The sequence below is a fragment of the Poromitra crassiceps genome, assembly GCF_964638095.1.
Source record: "Poromitra crassiceps genome assembly, chromosome: 3".
NCBI lineage: Eukaryota > Metazoa > Chordata > Actinopteri > Beryciformes > Melamphaidae > Poromitra > Poromitra crassiceps.
Genome location: NC_139625.1, coordinates 81273354 through 81289416, shown reverse-complemented (window position 1 = coordinate 81289416; position 16063 = coordinate 81273354). Strand labels below are relative to the sequence as shown.

The 16063-nt window shown below is 49.6% G+C and overlaps 1 protein-coding gene across 3 annotated transcripts in view; it reads right to left on the bottom strand.

Annotated features, from left to right (window-relative positions):
• Positions 1–16063, bottom strand: part of actn1 (actinin, alpha 1) — a 112043-nt gene that overhangs the window by 37444 nt on the left and 58536 nt on the right. For all 3 annotated transcript variants that reach the window (XM_083634403.1, XM_083634401.1, XM_083634402.1), the window contains exons 3-5: positions 10774–10893; positions 1984–2070; positions 1359–1446 (exon numbers count right to left, since the gene is read on the bottom strand). In XM_083634403.1, the coding sequence (XP_083490529.1) occupies positions 1359–1446; positions 1984–2070; positions 10774–10893 (295 nt within the window). The remainder of the gene's footprint in view (positions 1–1358; positions 1447–1983; positions 2071–10773; positions 10894–16063) is intronic.

Here is a 16063-nt window from a genome sequence, read left to right as displayed (position 1 = left end):
TGCTGTTTCAATCATTCACTACTCATACAGTCATCCTACCATGTGGATTCATATCCTAACTAAACCCATCCATGCCAGGAATCGGTTCTCACGTGTGTGAAACAAGGGGTGGAAAGTTGTACACACATGACCGTAGTATTGAGGATATTTGCTCCTGTCCTAGTTGTACACACATGACCGTAGTATTGAGGATATTTGCTCCTGTCCTAGTTGTACACACATGACCGTAGTATTGAGGATATTTGCTCCTGTCCTAGTTGTACACACATGACCGTAGTATTGAGGATATTTGCTCCTGTCCTAGTTGTACACACATGACCGTAGTATTGAGGATATTTGCTCCTGTCCTAGTTGTGATCAAATTCAAGAATGAATAGAATGTACAAAGACCAGAAAACATCAACCGTTCTCTGCGCAGAGGAATGACATTTCATGATAAATGCGGTAGCAGAACAGTGTTCGCGGAGAGCGCAGGATCTCCCCCGATTGACGATTTTTGCCAGCCGTCAGCAGCTGTCAGTTGGCTCGATTAAACTAATCCTTCCCTGGTAACCAACTGACATAGCAACCATGAACCATTATAGCCTCTGAACTGACTGTAGCATTAGCGGAGGCGGCCACAGGGTTTCATTTTGTGAGAGGAGTGCAGAGCTCGTGCGGACGCATCACACAGTCAGACGATCTGCGGAAAACAATGTTTGGAGCGGTTTATTCAAACTCTGTCTGGAGCGCTGACTCTTTTAAGTTTACCAATCAAACTCAGATGCTACCGATGGATGCTGACATCTGATAGCCAGCATTTGCTCATACTTGGAAGGACTAGCATAACAAAGCGCAGCCTGGACTGATGCTCAAACTCGGCTATTTGTTCATTTGTTCTGAACTCGTCTAAACAACAAGGTCACTCACAGCAAAGAGCACAGACAAGTCCACCGTGTTTAGCTCAAGTTACAGGGTGGAGGATTATTTGTTTTGACTCCCGTAACTGCCAACATCTTTCACTTTGTGCTATGATGATCAAAACTGTGTGTGATAAATGAGCTACATGTGAGTGAATGTGACTTTTGTTTACAGGTCCTGTTTCACTTCATTGAATAGTGTGCGAGTCTAATCAAACAAAAAACTAAAACGCAATAAAGTCAACTTTCCCGCTAAAAGGAAAATCTGTGTGATAACACCTTGGCTCATTCCCACTACCTGTACCTGCCGATGCAGGATTTGATCTGCCAACATGTGGGTCATAAGCCTGCTTCTCCAACCTTTACTCCCACTTGTTGCTATGATCCCCAACTGTCATGGCGCATGTTTGCCCAATTATGAATTGATGACATTTGATGTCTTATCCCTCAAAGCCTTACCTGATGTGAAAGTTTTGGATGTTGACGTTCTTGTAGGGCGCCGTCTTCCTCTGGCACCACAAGAGGAGGCCTTCTTTGGCGGAGGTTTCTGGGAAAAGGGATGATTGTAAAGTGAGTGAAAGTCTCTGGGTTTACCTCCATCACAGTCTGTTACCACTAAGCCTCATTTAGTGTGCATCAAGTGCAGGTGAGCTGAATGGGAAGCATGTGTGATGGTCCGGATGTTTTGGGCTCTCTGGTTTCCACTGGGACACCAAAGAGGTGTGAGGTGTTGTAGTCTAACCAAACAAGTCATATCAAAGAGTCTCAATCACTTTGCACTGAGATCTAAGGCCGCACACATTCCAACTGGATTACAATGTAAATGTACATTATATGAGTTCAACTCAATGATGTCGGTGACAAAGGTCTCAGTGCTGAAACATTGTGTCAATGTTCTCAATTGCAAATGAAGACAGTGAGCGGGAGTTCTTTTCAGAAAGTGAATTACTGGAAATGTTCACAAGCACACGCACACGCACGCACACACACACACACACACACACACACGCGCGCACACACACACACACACACACACACACACACACACACACACACACACACACACACACACACAGTACAGTACCTTCCACGGAAATGTCTTGGATGGCGAAACGGAGGATTATGGTCCAGATCATTCCCAGGGTCATCTTAGCATTACCATCTACGATCTCTGCAACAAGCGGAAGGCAATAACATTTACATTTGGCATTTTATACATTTGACTTAATCAGAGACTTATTCTACCACTGCAGAGACTACTGCACTGGTAGAATAAGTTTACATTTCTAGATTGGCAGAATTACGAACTGTGCAAGAGTCACAACAATAGTGGCCTGATATTAAATATTAAATGGATATTAGATATTAAATGGCAAATAACCAGGAAAAGAAACTAGACCAAAAAAATCCTCTTCAGGATGATGGGGGAGGGGGGATGTGTAGCTAGCCTGGGTAAACCCAGCCCCCACGTGACCTGCTCTCAGACCTGTTCTCAGTCACTATGTGACTGGGAACTGAGAGAGCAGGTCACGTGGGGGCTGGGTTTACCTAGGCTAATGTGTAGCAGCCAGTTTGCAGAACGCTCACCACACATCAGCTCTGGCTGTGGAGAGTAGAGGACTGAAAGTGCCAATTAAGTAATGAGGGATGACTGGCCATGATTGAAGGACGGCCTGTGTGGGAATTCAGCCAGGGCACCAGGGCACCAGGGTTAAGCTTGTTTTATGCTCGCCGTGCCGCGCCAGGCACAGGGGAGGAGCGAGGGGCGCGAGCGTCAAATGACGTCAATGTGTTGGGCATGACCCCCGTAGCTGCACACCTCCGCACGGCTTCTCTCCAAACATGGACAGTTTTCGAGCCACTGAGCCCTGAACACTGAGCTGTGTTTTCACCACATTTCTTGACCCATGTGGTAGGCTAAAATTTGATTTGTAACTGTTCGTTTTTAGTCATTTCAACAAGTAAAGTAAATGTGTTGTGTTGAGAGATTAAAAGCAGGCTATCAGGGCTGAGAACTGAAACGGCTATTCAGTCAAAACAAGTTTGGTGATTCATTCATGTGCTGATATACGGTCGTTTGAGAGTGAAAGCGCAGTCAGTCAGTACTGCACATAATAGCGTTTCATTGCGACTTTTCACAGGCTGTTCTCACTATTACCATTGTACAATGTAACATGCTGATCACTTGGCTGCCATTCTGAGTATAAAAGCATCTGCCCCGGCGCGAGGTCCGCACGTGACTCGCGGAGCTCCGCCTCGCTCGACTATAATTAGATGTTTACAGCCCTGCTCTTGTGAAGAGTGCCGATGCAGGATCTTTAATGACCACAGAGAGTCAGGACCTCGGTTTAAACGTCTCATCCGAAGGACGGTGCTCACTCACAGGACAGAGTCCCTGTCTCTGCCCTGGGGCATTGGGGGATGGGGAGATGAATCATGAGACTAGAGGGAACCGCACCTCCTACTGGTCCTCCAACACCACTTCCACCACCAGTCTCCCATCCAAGGAGTAACCACAGCCAGACCTGTTTAGCTTCCCCATTAAAGCCAGTAATGCAATACAGGAGCCACTGGTGCTGACTGATTTACTAACTGCAATTCATCTTTCCCTTTCCAAACAGAACGGCAAAGAAAACGTTATTATGCAACTGACTAACAAAGAACGTTTATTTGAAGAAAGACATCCATGCATGTGTTTTTAAAGAGGTTCCAGAGGCCTCGGGGTCAAGAACCACAACTCAAGATGTCAACTAGAAGGGCACTTAAAGAGTGCAGACTTCCGCCAAGTTCAATAGTTACATCTGCTATGATATGATATCATATGATCTGATCTGATCTGATCTGATCTGATCTGATATGATATGATCTGATATGATCAGCACATTTAGTGAGTCAGATCGGCTCCAAAGTGTCACGGGTTCTTCCTTGGCCCATGCTAACACCCTTCCACAACATGTCATGAAAGACGGCGCAGTAGTTTTTCTGTAATCCTGCTAACTAACAAACAAACAGACAAACAGCACTGAAAACATAATGTGATGACTATGAACCCTTTCAATTCAACACCAACATTGCAGTTACGTGACGTTTCTACAGTACATCAGCAGTGACTTGTTAAGAAAAGCCAGTACCACCAGGCCTTTGAGTCAGCCAGTACCACCAGGCCTTTGAGTCCGCCAGTACCACCAGGCCTTTGAGTCAGCCAGTACCACCAGGCCTTTGAGTCAGCCAGTACCACCAGGCCTCAGTACCACCAGGCCTTTGAGTCAGCCAGTACCACCAGGCAGCCAGTACCACCAGGCCTTTGAGTCAACCAGTACCACCAGGCCTCAGTACCACCAGGTCTTTGAGTCAGCCAGTACCACCAGGCAGCCAGTACCACCAGGCCTTTGAGTCAGCCAGTACCACCAGGCCTTTGTGAATGAAATGTGTGATGATGATGATTCCATCATTTGAGTCTGGATCTGTTAAGCTGTGCATCAACAGTGTGGCTGTAACTGCCTCCCTGTGTTCAACAGGTCAGCCTGTTTACCCGCCTTCAATAATCATTGGTTTCTTAGTCTAATCCAATAAGACACCACAGCCGCTCAACCGTGACGGACACATTTGTGAGTGTGAGATGTCAGTTGGGACGTCTGTGCGTGTAAAAGTGCGAAACATAGCTGGGATTGAATTAGGGGCTTTGATACTGAGGGGTGGGGGCGGGGCTTCTGACACATATAGATCCATGTTGAGATTAGGCCTCATGAACATGACTGCTCCACCTGGGGGAGGGACACAAATCCTGTTCAAGCCTCCCCTCCTCCCCCTGTTTCCCTCTCCCCCATGACGCACGTCCTGACACGTTGTATGGCCCTGCACGTCCAACCGCTCCTGGTTACGTCACCACCCCACTACTGAACCCCCACCACCCCACCATCCTACTAGTCTACTAAACCCCCACCACCCCACTACTGAACCCCCACCACCCCACCATCCTACTAGTCTACTGAACCCCCACCACCCCACTACTGAACCCCCACCACCCCACCATCCTACTAGTCTACTGAACCCCCACCACCCCACTACTGAACCCCCACCACCCCACCACCCCACCATCCTACTAGTCTACTGAACCCCCACCACCCCACTACTGAACCCCCACCACCCCACTAGTCTACTGAACCCCCACCACCCCACCATCCTACTACTGTTAATCTACTGAACCCCCACCACCCCACTACTGAACCCCCACCACCCCACCATCCTACCACTGTTAATCGACTGAACCCCCACCACCCCACTACTGAACCCCCACCACCCCACCATCCTACTAGTCTACTGAACCCCCACCACCCCACCATCCTACTAGTCTACTGAACCCCCACCATCCTACTAGTCTACTGAACCCCCACCACCCCACTACTGAACCCCCACCACCCCACCATCCTACCACACTGTTAGCGGGGAGCTGGCAGCAGGGCTGTGCGTCCAGGAGGGGATTCCAGTCAGCTAATCTGTCTGGAATGCTGGTCTGGCTTAGACGCTTTTATACTGGCCTCTGTGTGCGTTCACCCCGGACAAGAGAGCAAGTATAGTAGGGAAGAGAAGCAGAGAGGCGTTCAGACGTAGAAATACAATGAAAAGTGAAAGATTGTGATTTATTTCATTGTTTTATTGGTTTGTGTTTCTGGAAGTGCACCAGTGTTATGCACAGGTTGGCTGATTTTCAGCTGGAGTTCCGCGGGGGTTTGATGTTAAAAGCAGTTTTTCCTCCCTCATCAAGATTCCTTTTAACATGCATGGCTCGTCCAGGGAGGGACAGACAGGGCTAGGTGGGGGTGGGTACTTGGGGGGGGGGGGGGGGGGGGGGGTTGGAGGGCGGATACAAACATGAGAGCTGGACACCAGGAACTAGATTGGTCAGATCAATGATGCCCCCAAGCTGAGGTTAACCTTTTGAGGTCAGAGATGGGTGGGAGGGGCACAGATCCCCTGGGTGTTTTGGTGTTTTGTTTGGACTTTATTAGACAGTCACAGTGGAGAGAGCAGATACAGGTGAGATGATGTGCAGACAGTGGAGAGAGCAGATAGCAGATACAGGTGAGATGATGTGCAGACAGTGGAGAGAGCAGATAGCAGATACAGGTGGGATGACGTGCAGACAGTGGAGAGAGCAGATAGCAGATACAGGTGGGATGATGTGCAGACAGTGGAGAGAGCAGATAGCAGATACAGGTGGGATGATGTGCAGACAGTGGAGAGAGCAGATAGCAGATACAGGTGGGATGACGTGCAGACAGTGGAGAGAGCAGATACAGGTGGGATGATGTGCAGACAGTGGAGAGAGCAGATACAGGTGGGATGATGTGCAGACAGTGGAGAGAGCAGATAGCAGATACAGGTGGGATGACGTGCAGACAGTGGAGAGAGCAGATAGCAGATACAGGTGGGATGATGTGCAGACAGTGGAGAGAGCAGATAGCAGATACAGGTGGGATGATGTGCAGACAGTGGAGAGAGCAGATAGCAGATACAGGTGGGATGACGTGCAGACAGTGGAGAGAGCAGATACAGGTGGGATGATGTGCAGACAGTGGAGAGAGCAGATACAGGTGGGATGATGTGCAGACAGTGGAGAGAGCAGATAGCAGATACAGGTGGGATGACGTGCAGACAGTGGAGAGAGCAGATAGCAGATACAGGTGAGATGATGTGCAGACAGTGGAGAGAGCAGATAGCAGATACAGGTGGGATGACGTGCAGACAGTGGAGAGAGCAGATAGCAGATACAGGTGGGATGACGTGCAGACAGTGGAGAGAGCAGATAGCAGATACAGGTGGGATGACGTGCAGACAGTGGAGAGAGCAGATAGCAGATACAGGTGGGATGACGTGCAGACAGTGGAGAGAGCAGATAGCAGATACAGGTGGGATGATGTGCAGACAGTGGAGAGAGCAGATAGCAGATACAGGTGGGATGACGTGCAGGCAGTGGAGAGAGCAGATAGCAGATACAGGTGGGATGATGTGCAGACAGTGGAGAGAGCAGATAGCAGATACAGGTGGGATGATGTGCAGACAGTGGAGAGAGCAGATAGCAGATACAGGTGGGATGATGTGCAGACAGTGGAGAGAGCAGATAGCAGATACAGGTGGGATGATGTGCAGACAGTGGAGAGAGCAGATAGCAGATACAGGTGGGATGATGTGCAGACAGTGGAGAGAGCAGATAGCAGATACAGGTGGGATGATGTGCAGACAGTGGAGAGAGCAGATAGCAGATACAGGTGGGATGACGTGCAGACAGTGGAGAGAGCAGATACAGGTGGGATGATGTGCAGACAGTGGAGAGAGCAGATAGCAGATACAGGTGGGATGACGTGCAGACAGTGGAGAGAGCAGATAGCAGATACAGGTGGGATGACGTGCAGACAGTGGAGAGAGCAGATAGCAGATACAGGTGGGATGACGTGCAGACAGTGGAGAGAGCAGATAGCAGATACAGGTGGGATGACGTGCAGACAGTGGAGAGAGCAGATACAGGTGGGATGACGTGCAGACAGTGGAGAGAGCAGATACAGGTGGGATGATGTGCAGACAGTGGAGAGAGCAGATAGCAGATACAGGTGGGATGACGTGCAGACAGTGGAGAGAGCAGATAGCAGATACAGGTGGGATGATGTGCAGACAGTGGAGAGAGCAGATAGCAGATACAGGTGGGATGACGTGCAGGCAGTGGAGAGAGCAGATAGCAGATACAGGTGGGATGATGTGCAGACAGTGGAGAGAGCAGATAGCAGATACAGGTGGGATGATGTGCAGACAGTGGAGAGAGCAGATAGCAGATACAGGTGGGATGATGTGCAGACAGTGGAGAGAGCAGATAGCAGATACAGGTGGGATGATGTGCAGACAGTGGAGAGAGCAGATAGCAGATACAGGTGGGATGATGTGCAGACAGTGGAGAGAGCAGATAGCAGATACAGGTGGGATGATGTGCAGACAGTGGAGAGAGCAGATAGCAGATACAGGTGGGATGACGTGCAGACAGTGGAGAGAGCAGATACAGGTGGGATGATGTGCAGACAGTGGAGAGAGCAGATAGCAGATACAGGTGGGATGACGTGCAGACAGTGGAGAGAGCAGATAGCAGATACAGGTGGGATGACGTGCAGACAGTGGAGAGAGCAGATAGCAGATACAGGTGGGATGACGTGCAGACAGTGGAGAGAGCAGATAGCAGATACAGGTGGGATGACGTGCAGACAGTGGAGAGAGCAGATACAGGTGGGATGACGTGCAGACAGTGGAGAGAGCAGATACAGGTGGGATGATGTGCAGACAGTGGAGAGAGCAGATACAGGTGGGATGATGTGCAGACAGTGGAGAGAGCAGATACAGGTGGGATGACGTGCAGACAGTGGAGAGAGCAGATACAGGTGGGATGACGTGCAGCAAAGGACATGGATTCAAACCCATGGCGCTGCGATTAAGACTTAACCATAATAATCATGGCCGACCCCTCCCACCCAGGCCATAAACTCTTTGAGGCACCCCCCCTTTGGCAGAAGACTGAGGTGTGGCAGAACCAGAACCTCCCGTCACAAGGACAGCCCACACCAATAAGGACTTTTTCAGCCCCCGGCTTGGGAACGGGCTGGGGTCCCCCCCCACTGACATCATCCTACCCCCTCCTGGCCCCCCCACTGACATCATCCTACCCCCTCCTGGCCCCCCCACTGACATCATCCTACCCCCTCCTGGCCCCCCCACTGACATCATCCTACCCCCTCCTGGCCCCCCCACTGACATCATCCTACCCCCTCCTGGCCCCCCCACTGACATCATCCTACCCCCTCCTGGCCTCCCATCCCATCATGTCACTTTAAAGGACTGCACTTTACATTTTGTGATTGTTTTTGCCAGGCAGCTGTCGGCCTACATCTGGCTATGTCTGAAGGAAGGAAAGAAGATGACAACCCTCAAAAGCTGACAACCCTGAGCAACCCTCAAAATGCTCACGTGACATCACTGATGACATCACTCACTGATGACATCACTGATGACTTCACTGATGACATCACATTCGCTCGGGTAACATCACTCGGAAGGCTCACTGACTCGCAACCCTGAGGACAAATGACGTCATCAGTGGCCGGCAGCCAGCTGCCTGGCAATATTTTTGCTTATCTGCGTTTGTAGGCTGATTACTTACTGTGGTGATTAAAGTGAATGTTGAATCTTAACCACACTGTAACGGTTGAGCCGTTGTGTGTTAGGGGGGTGGGCGATATGGCAAAAATATCACATCACTATTTTTTCAGGTAGGATCCCGATCCACAATCTTATCACAATTCATTTTCATGTTGTTGTCGTTTTTTTAAGATAATTTTTGGGGCATTTCGCCTTTATTTATTTTGATATAGGACAGTAGGCAGACAGGAAAGGTGGGGCGAGAGAGGGGATGACATGTGGCAAAGGACCGCAGGTCGGATTCGAACCCAGGTCGGCCGCGAACCACCAAGACGCACCATTTTCATGTTGGTTAAAGACTATTTTGCAAGTTACTGAACAGTAGGGCTGGGCGATATGGACCACAACTGAATGACGATACATATCTTGGTATGTCGTACGAAGTGGACTAAATGTTCAGTTGTAAGTCAAAGCCACATGTGAGATGTCACAAGCACTTTAATTAAAACAAGACTGATCAAAATATATGCAAAGACAGGGTTTCCTTCCCTGACTACAGTATTGGTGCTTTCACAAATTATGATACAATGAGATTTTTGATAAATAATCATCAGTAATGTTGATATAATGACTAAGTGGGTAAAGGCAAATAATAGAACAGCTAGAACAGTCAGGTGAGTTCAGAAAATGGCATACTGTAATGCAGCCTTTAAGACAACACTTATGCAATATCACGATATTACCATATCTAGTCTCATATCACGACCTCGATATAATATCGCTATATTGCCCAGCCTTACTGTGTGTTTAACCTGGATGCCAGTCACTTACAAGGGGTCTAATTTACACTCAAATATTTTAAGATTAATAATGAAATAAATCAATAAGTAATAAGTCATTTTCATCCTAAAATCTATTGACGTGTGACGTGTGCAAACACATTGGGCTACACGCTGTCAATTCCAGAAAAGGCCCGAGGGCTGTCACTGTGTGTGTGTGTGTGTGTGTGTGTGTGTGTGTGTGTGTGTGTGTGTGTGTTTGTGTGTGAGAGAGAGAGAGAGAGAGAGAGAGAGAGAGGGGAGAGTTTACTCTGCTAAAGTCTTGTTTACTCTCTAACGGCAGGAGGATGGACATCCCCGAGTTATTTGTGCTGAACACTGAGCACCTCAGCCTGGAGGCTTTTGCTGATCCTAAGATCTGCTGGAGAAACTGCACTGCAAAGCACAACCTCCACCGGAGCACTGAGGATCTCATTAAAGTGCACAGCAGCCAGTGGCACTGCCATGGTAACAGCAGAGGCCTACAGAGAGACTACATTATACACAGGTATTTACAGCAGGAGAGCAACATGGATTCTATTGATTTGCTGACTTGGCTGATAGGCTAATTAGAACTGATGTGCAGCAAACTGATATGTAAATAAACAGAGGGTCAAATGACTTTTGCCAAAACGTCACGGTAAGACGGAGATGTGACATTATTCACAATTATGTGACATTATTATTTACAAAAACAAAAAACAAAATGTAACTTCTCATGAACTGAACTGCTCACTTTTTGTGACTGTGAACTTAGTTCAAAGTTCAATATTGTGAACTATGAACGTGAACGTAGTTCATTTGAATCTGCGTGAGTTGAACTTTGAGCTAGCTCTTGTGAAGTGTGAACCTGCACGGCTCTGGTGACATTATTCACTCACCTTCTGCTCCAATAGATACAAGCTTCACTCCTTTGCCGGCGATGAAGTCGAGAGCTTTGTTAACGTTGGAGATCTTGTGGACTCTCATCTTGCCTCTCTCTGGTTTGGCCAAGCGTTCACCTGGAAACAGGAAACAGACAAACAGCAGATAGACAAGAGGATGAGGGCTGCCAGTACACTCTCAAGTCTCCATTTTTAAATAAATATAGTTATGTTCTAAAACCACATAAAAGAAACCGAAATTGTGGTTTTTGGTGTCAAGGCCGACCACAGTTAGCCTGGTAAACCATTCTGATCATGTGAAATGGATGGTTTATATAGCACTTTTATCCAAAGCGCTTTACAATGTGCCTACATTCACACACACATCCACACACCAAAGGTGGCAAGCTCAGCTGCCACAGCCATCAGGAGCAATTTGGGGTTCAGTGTCTTGCCCAAGGACACCTCGACATGACATGCAGACTGGAGGAGCCGGACCTTCTGATTATTGGACAACCTGCTCTACCTCCTGAGCCACATCAACCTGCTGTACCTCCTGAGCCACATCAACCTGCTCTACCTCCTGAGCCACATCAACCTGCTCTACCTCCTGAGCCACATCAACCTGCTCTACCTCCTGAGCCACATCAACCTGCTCTACCTCCTGAGCCACATCAACCTGCTCTACCTCCTGAGTCACATCAACCTGCTCTACCTCCTGAGCCACATCAACCTGCTCTACCTCCTGAGCCACATCAACCTGCTCTACCTCCTGAGCCACATCAACCTGCTCTACCTCCTGAGCCACATCAACATGCTCTACCTCCTGAGCCACATCAACCTGCTCTTCCTCCTGAGCCACATCAACCTGCTCTACCTCCTGAGCCACATCAACCTGCTCTACCTCCTGAGCCACATCAACCTGCTCTACCTCCTGAGCCACATCAACCTGCTCTTCCTCCTGAGCCACATCAACCTGCTGTACCTCCTGAGCCACATCAACCTGCTCTACCTCCTGAGCCACATCAACCTGCTCTACCTCCTGAGCCACATCAACCTGCTCTACCTCCTGAGCCACATCAACCTGCTCTACCTCCTGAGCCACATCAACCTGCTCTACCTCCTGAGTCACATCAACCTGCTGTACCTCCTGAGCCACATCAACCTGCTCTACCTCCTGAGCCACATCAACCTGCTCTACCTCCTGAGTCACATCAACCTGCTCTACCTCCTGAGCCACATCAACCTGCTCTACCTCCTGAGTCACATCAACCTGCTCTACCTCCTGAGTCACATCAACCTGCTCTACCTCCTGAGCCACATCAACCTGCTCTACGTCCTGAGTCACATCAACCTGCTCTACCTCCTGAGTCACATCAACCTGCTCTACCTCCTGAGCCACATCAACCTGCTCTTCCTCCTGAGTCACATCAACCTGCTCTACCTCCTGAGTCACATCAACCTGCTCTACCTCCTGAGCCACATCAACCTGCTCTACCTCCTGAGCCACATCAACCTGCTCTACCTCCTGAGCCACATCAACCTGCTCTACCTCCTGAGTCACATCAACCTGCTCTACCTCCTGAGCCACATCAACCTGCTCTACCTCCTGAGCCACATCAACCTGCTCTACCTCCTGAGTCACATCAACCTGCTCTACCTCCTGAGCCACATCAACTCAGATTCTGTTTGGTTCTGTGGATCAGTCTGGCCTCCAGCCCGCCCACAGCCATTTCCAGAAATTACAAAGTGCATGGGCCAATCAGGGACCTGCCTGCTAGTTGACAACATAACCGACCAATCAGGGATGTCGTTTCATTTGCAAAAAGGTATGGTGGCTCCCGAAGCAACAAGTGGTGACATTAACGTTAGGAGAGTAAAGACAGCCATAAGTGCAGTTATTAGACTCACTTACAACAGTTAAAGTGTGGCTGTTAGTCTAAGACTAATTTCCCACCTGTGGGACAATAAAGAATAAAGATAAACAATAAACAATAAACAATAAAGAACAAGAGTATGCACCAGCGGGGTTTCTCGGCTTTTCGCTGTTCTTCCGGGTGACTTTGGATTGGATTTAGCGATGCTGATTGGCTAAAGGAGTTGTCTGTCAAGGCAAGACGTACTCCCGCCCACTGAAATCACTGTGGACGGCTCGGACAATAGCCAGCCCGCTGCCTGTGACAATACCATGTGACAATAGCCAGCCAGCTCGCTGCCTGTGACAATACCATGTGACAATAGCCAGCCCGCTGCCTGTGACAATACCATGTGACAATAGCCAGCCAGCTCACTGCCTGTGACAATACCATGTGACAAAAGCCAGCCCGCTGTCTGTGACAATACCATGTGACAATAGCCAGCCCGCTGCCTGTGACAATACCATGTGACAAAAGCCAGCCCGCTGTCTGTGACAATACCATGTGACAATAGCCAGCCCGCTGTCTGTGACAATACCATGTGACAATAGCCAGCCCGCTGCCTGTGACAATACCATGTGACAAGCCAGCCCGCTGCCTGTGACAATACCATGTGACAATAGCCAGCCAGCTCAATGCCTGTGACAATACCATGTGACAAAAGCCAGCCCGCTGTCTGTGACAATACCATGTGACAATAGCCAGCCCGCTGCCTGTGACAATACCATGTGACAAAAGCCAGCCCGCTGTCTGTGACAATACCATGTGACAATAGCCAGCCCGCTGTCTGTGACAATACCATGTGACAATAGCCAGCCCGCTGCCTGTGACAATACCATGTGACAATAGCCAGCCCGCTGTCTGTGACAATACCATGTGACAATAAGCCAGCTCGCTGCCTGTGACAATACCATGTGACAATAACCCAGCTCACTGCCTGTGACAATACCATGTGACAATAGCCAGCCCGCTGCCTGTGACAATACCATGTGACAATAGCCAGCCCGCTGTCTGTGACAATACCATGTGACAATAGCCAGCCCGCTGTCTGTGACAATACCATGTGACAATAGCCAGCCCGCTGTCTGTGACAATACCATGTGACAATAGCCAGCTCACTGCCTGTGACAATACCATGTGACAATAGCCAGCCAGCTGCCTGTGACAATACCATGTGACAATAGCCAGCCAGCTCGCTGCCTGTGACAATACCATGTGACAATAGCCAGCCCGCTGTCTGTGACAATACCATGTGACAATAAGCCAGCTCGCTGCCTGTGACAATACCATGTGACAATAACCCAGCTCACTGCCTGTGACAATACCATGTGACAATAGCCAGCCCGCTGCCTGTGACAATACCATGTGACAATAGCCAGCCCGCTTGCCTGTGACAATACCATGTGACAATAGCCAGCCCGCTGCCTGTGACAATACCATGTGACAATAGCCAGCCCGCTGCCTGTGACAATACCATGTGACAATAGCCAGCTCGCTGCCTGTGACAATACCATGTGACAATAGCCAGCCCGCTGCCTGTGACAATACCATGTGACAATAAGCCAGCCAGCTGCCTGTGACAATACCATGTGACAATAAGCCAGCTCGCTGCCTGTGACAATACCATGTGACAATAAGCCAGCCAGCTGCCTGTGACAATACCATGTGACAATAGCCAGCCAGCCCGCTGCCTGTGACAATACGATGTGACAATAAGCCAGCCCGCTCACTGCCTGTGACAATACCATGTGACAATAGCCAGCTCGCTGCCTGTGACAATACCATGTGACAATAAGCCAGCCAGCTGCCTGTGACAATACCATGTGACAATAGCCAGCCAGCCCGCTGCCTGTGACAATACGATGTGACAATAAGCCAGCCCGCTCACTGCCTGTGACAATACCATGTGACAATAGCCAGCTCGCTGCCTGTGACAATACCATGTGACAATAAGCCAGCCAGCTGCCTGTGACAATACCATGTGACAATAGCCAGCCAGCCCGCTGCCTGTGACAATACCATGTGACAATAAGCCAGCCCGCTCACTGCCTGTGACAATACCATGTGACAATAGCCAGCTCGCTGCCTGTGACAATACCATGTGACAATAAGCCAGCCCGCTCACTGCCTGTGACAATACCATGTGACAATAGCCAGCTCGCTGCCTGTGACAATACCATGTGACAATAAGCCAGCCCGCTCACTGCCTGTGACAATACCATGTGACAATAGCCAGCTCGCTGCCTGTGACAATACCATGTGACAATAGCCAGCCCGCTCGCTGCCTGTGACAATACCATGTGACAATAGCCAGCCTGCTGCCTGTGACAATACCATGTGACAATAAGCCAGCCAGCTGCCTGTGACAATACCATGTGACAATAGCCAGCTCACTGCCTGTGACAATACCATGTGACAATAGCCAGCCCGCTCGCTGCCTGTGACAATACCATGTGACAATAGCCAGCTCGCTGCCTGTGACAATACCATGTGACAATAGCCAGCCCGCTCGCTGCCTGTGACAATACCATGTGACAATAGCCAGCTCGCTGCCTGTGACAATACCATGTGACAATAGCCAGCCCGCTCGCTGCCTGTGACAATACCATGTGACAATAGCCAGCCCGCTGCCTGTGACAATACCATGTGACAATAAGCCAGCCAGCTGCCTGTGACAATACCATGTGACAATAGCCAGCCAGCCCGCTGCCTGTGACAATACCATGTGACAATAAGCCAGCCCGCTGCCTGTGACAATACCATGTGACAATAGCCAGCCCGCTGTCTGTGACAATACCATGTGACAATAGCCAGCCCGCTGTCTGTGACAATACCATGTGACAATAAGCCAGCCCGCTGCCTGTGACAATACCATGTGACAATAGCCAGCCCGCTGTCTGTGACAATACCATGTGACAATAGCCAGCCCGCTGCCTGTGACAATACCATGTGACAATAAGCCAGCCCGCTGTCTGTGACAATACCATGTGACAATAGCCAGCCCGCTCGCTGCCTGTGACAATACCATGTGACAATAGCCAGCTCGCTGCCTGTGACAATACCATGTGACAATAGCCAGCCCGCTCGCTGCCTGTGACAATACCATGTGACAATAGCCAGCCCGCTGCCTGTGACAATACCATGTGACAATAAGCCAGCCAGCTGCCTGTGACAATACCATGTGACAATAGCCAGCCAGCCCGCTGCCTGTGACAATACCATGTGACAATAAGCCAGCCCGCTGCCTGTGACAATACCATGTGACAATAGCCAGCCCGCTGTCTGTGACAATACCATGTGACAATAGCCAGCCCGCTGTCTGTGACAATACCATGTGACAATAAGCCAGCCCGCTGCCTGTGACAATACCATGTGACAATAGCCAGCCCGCT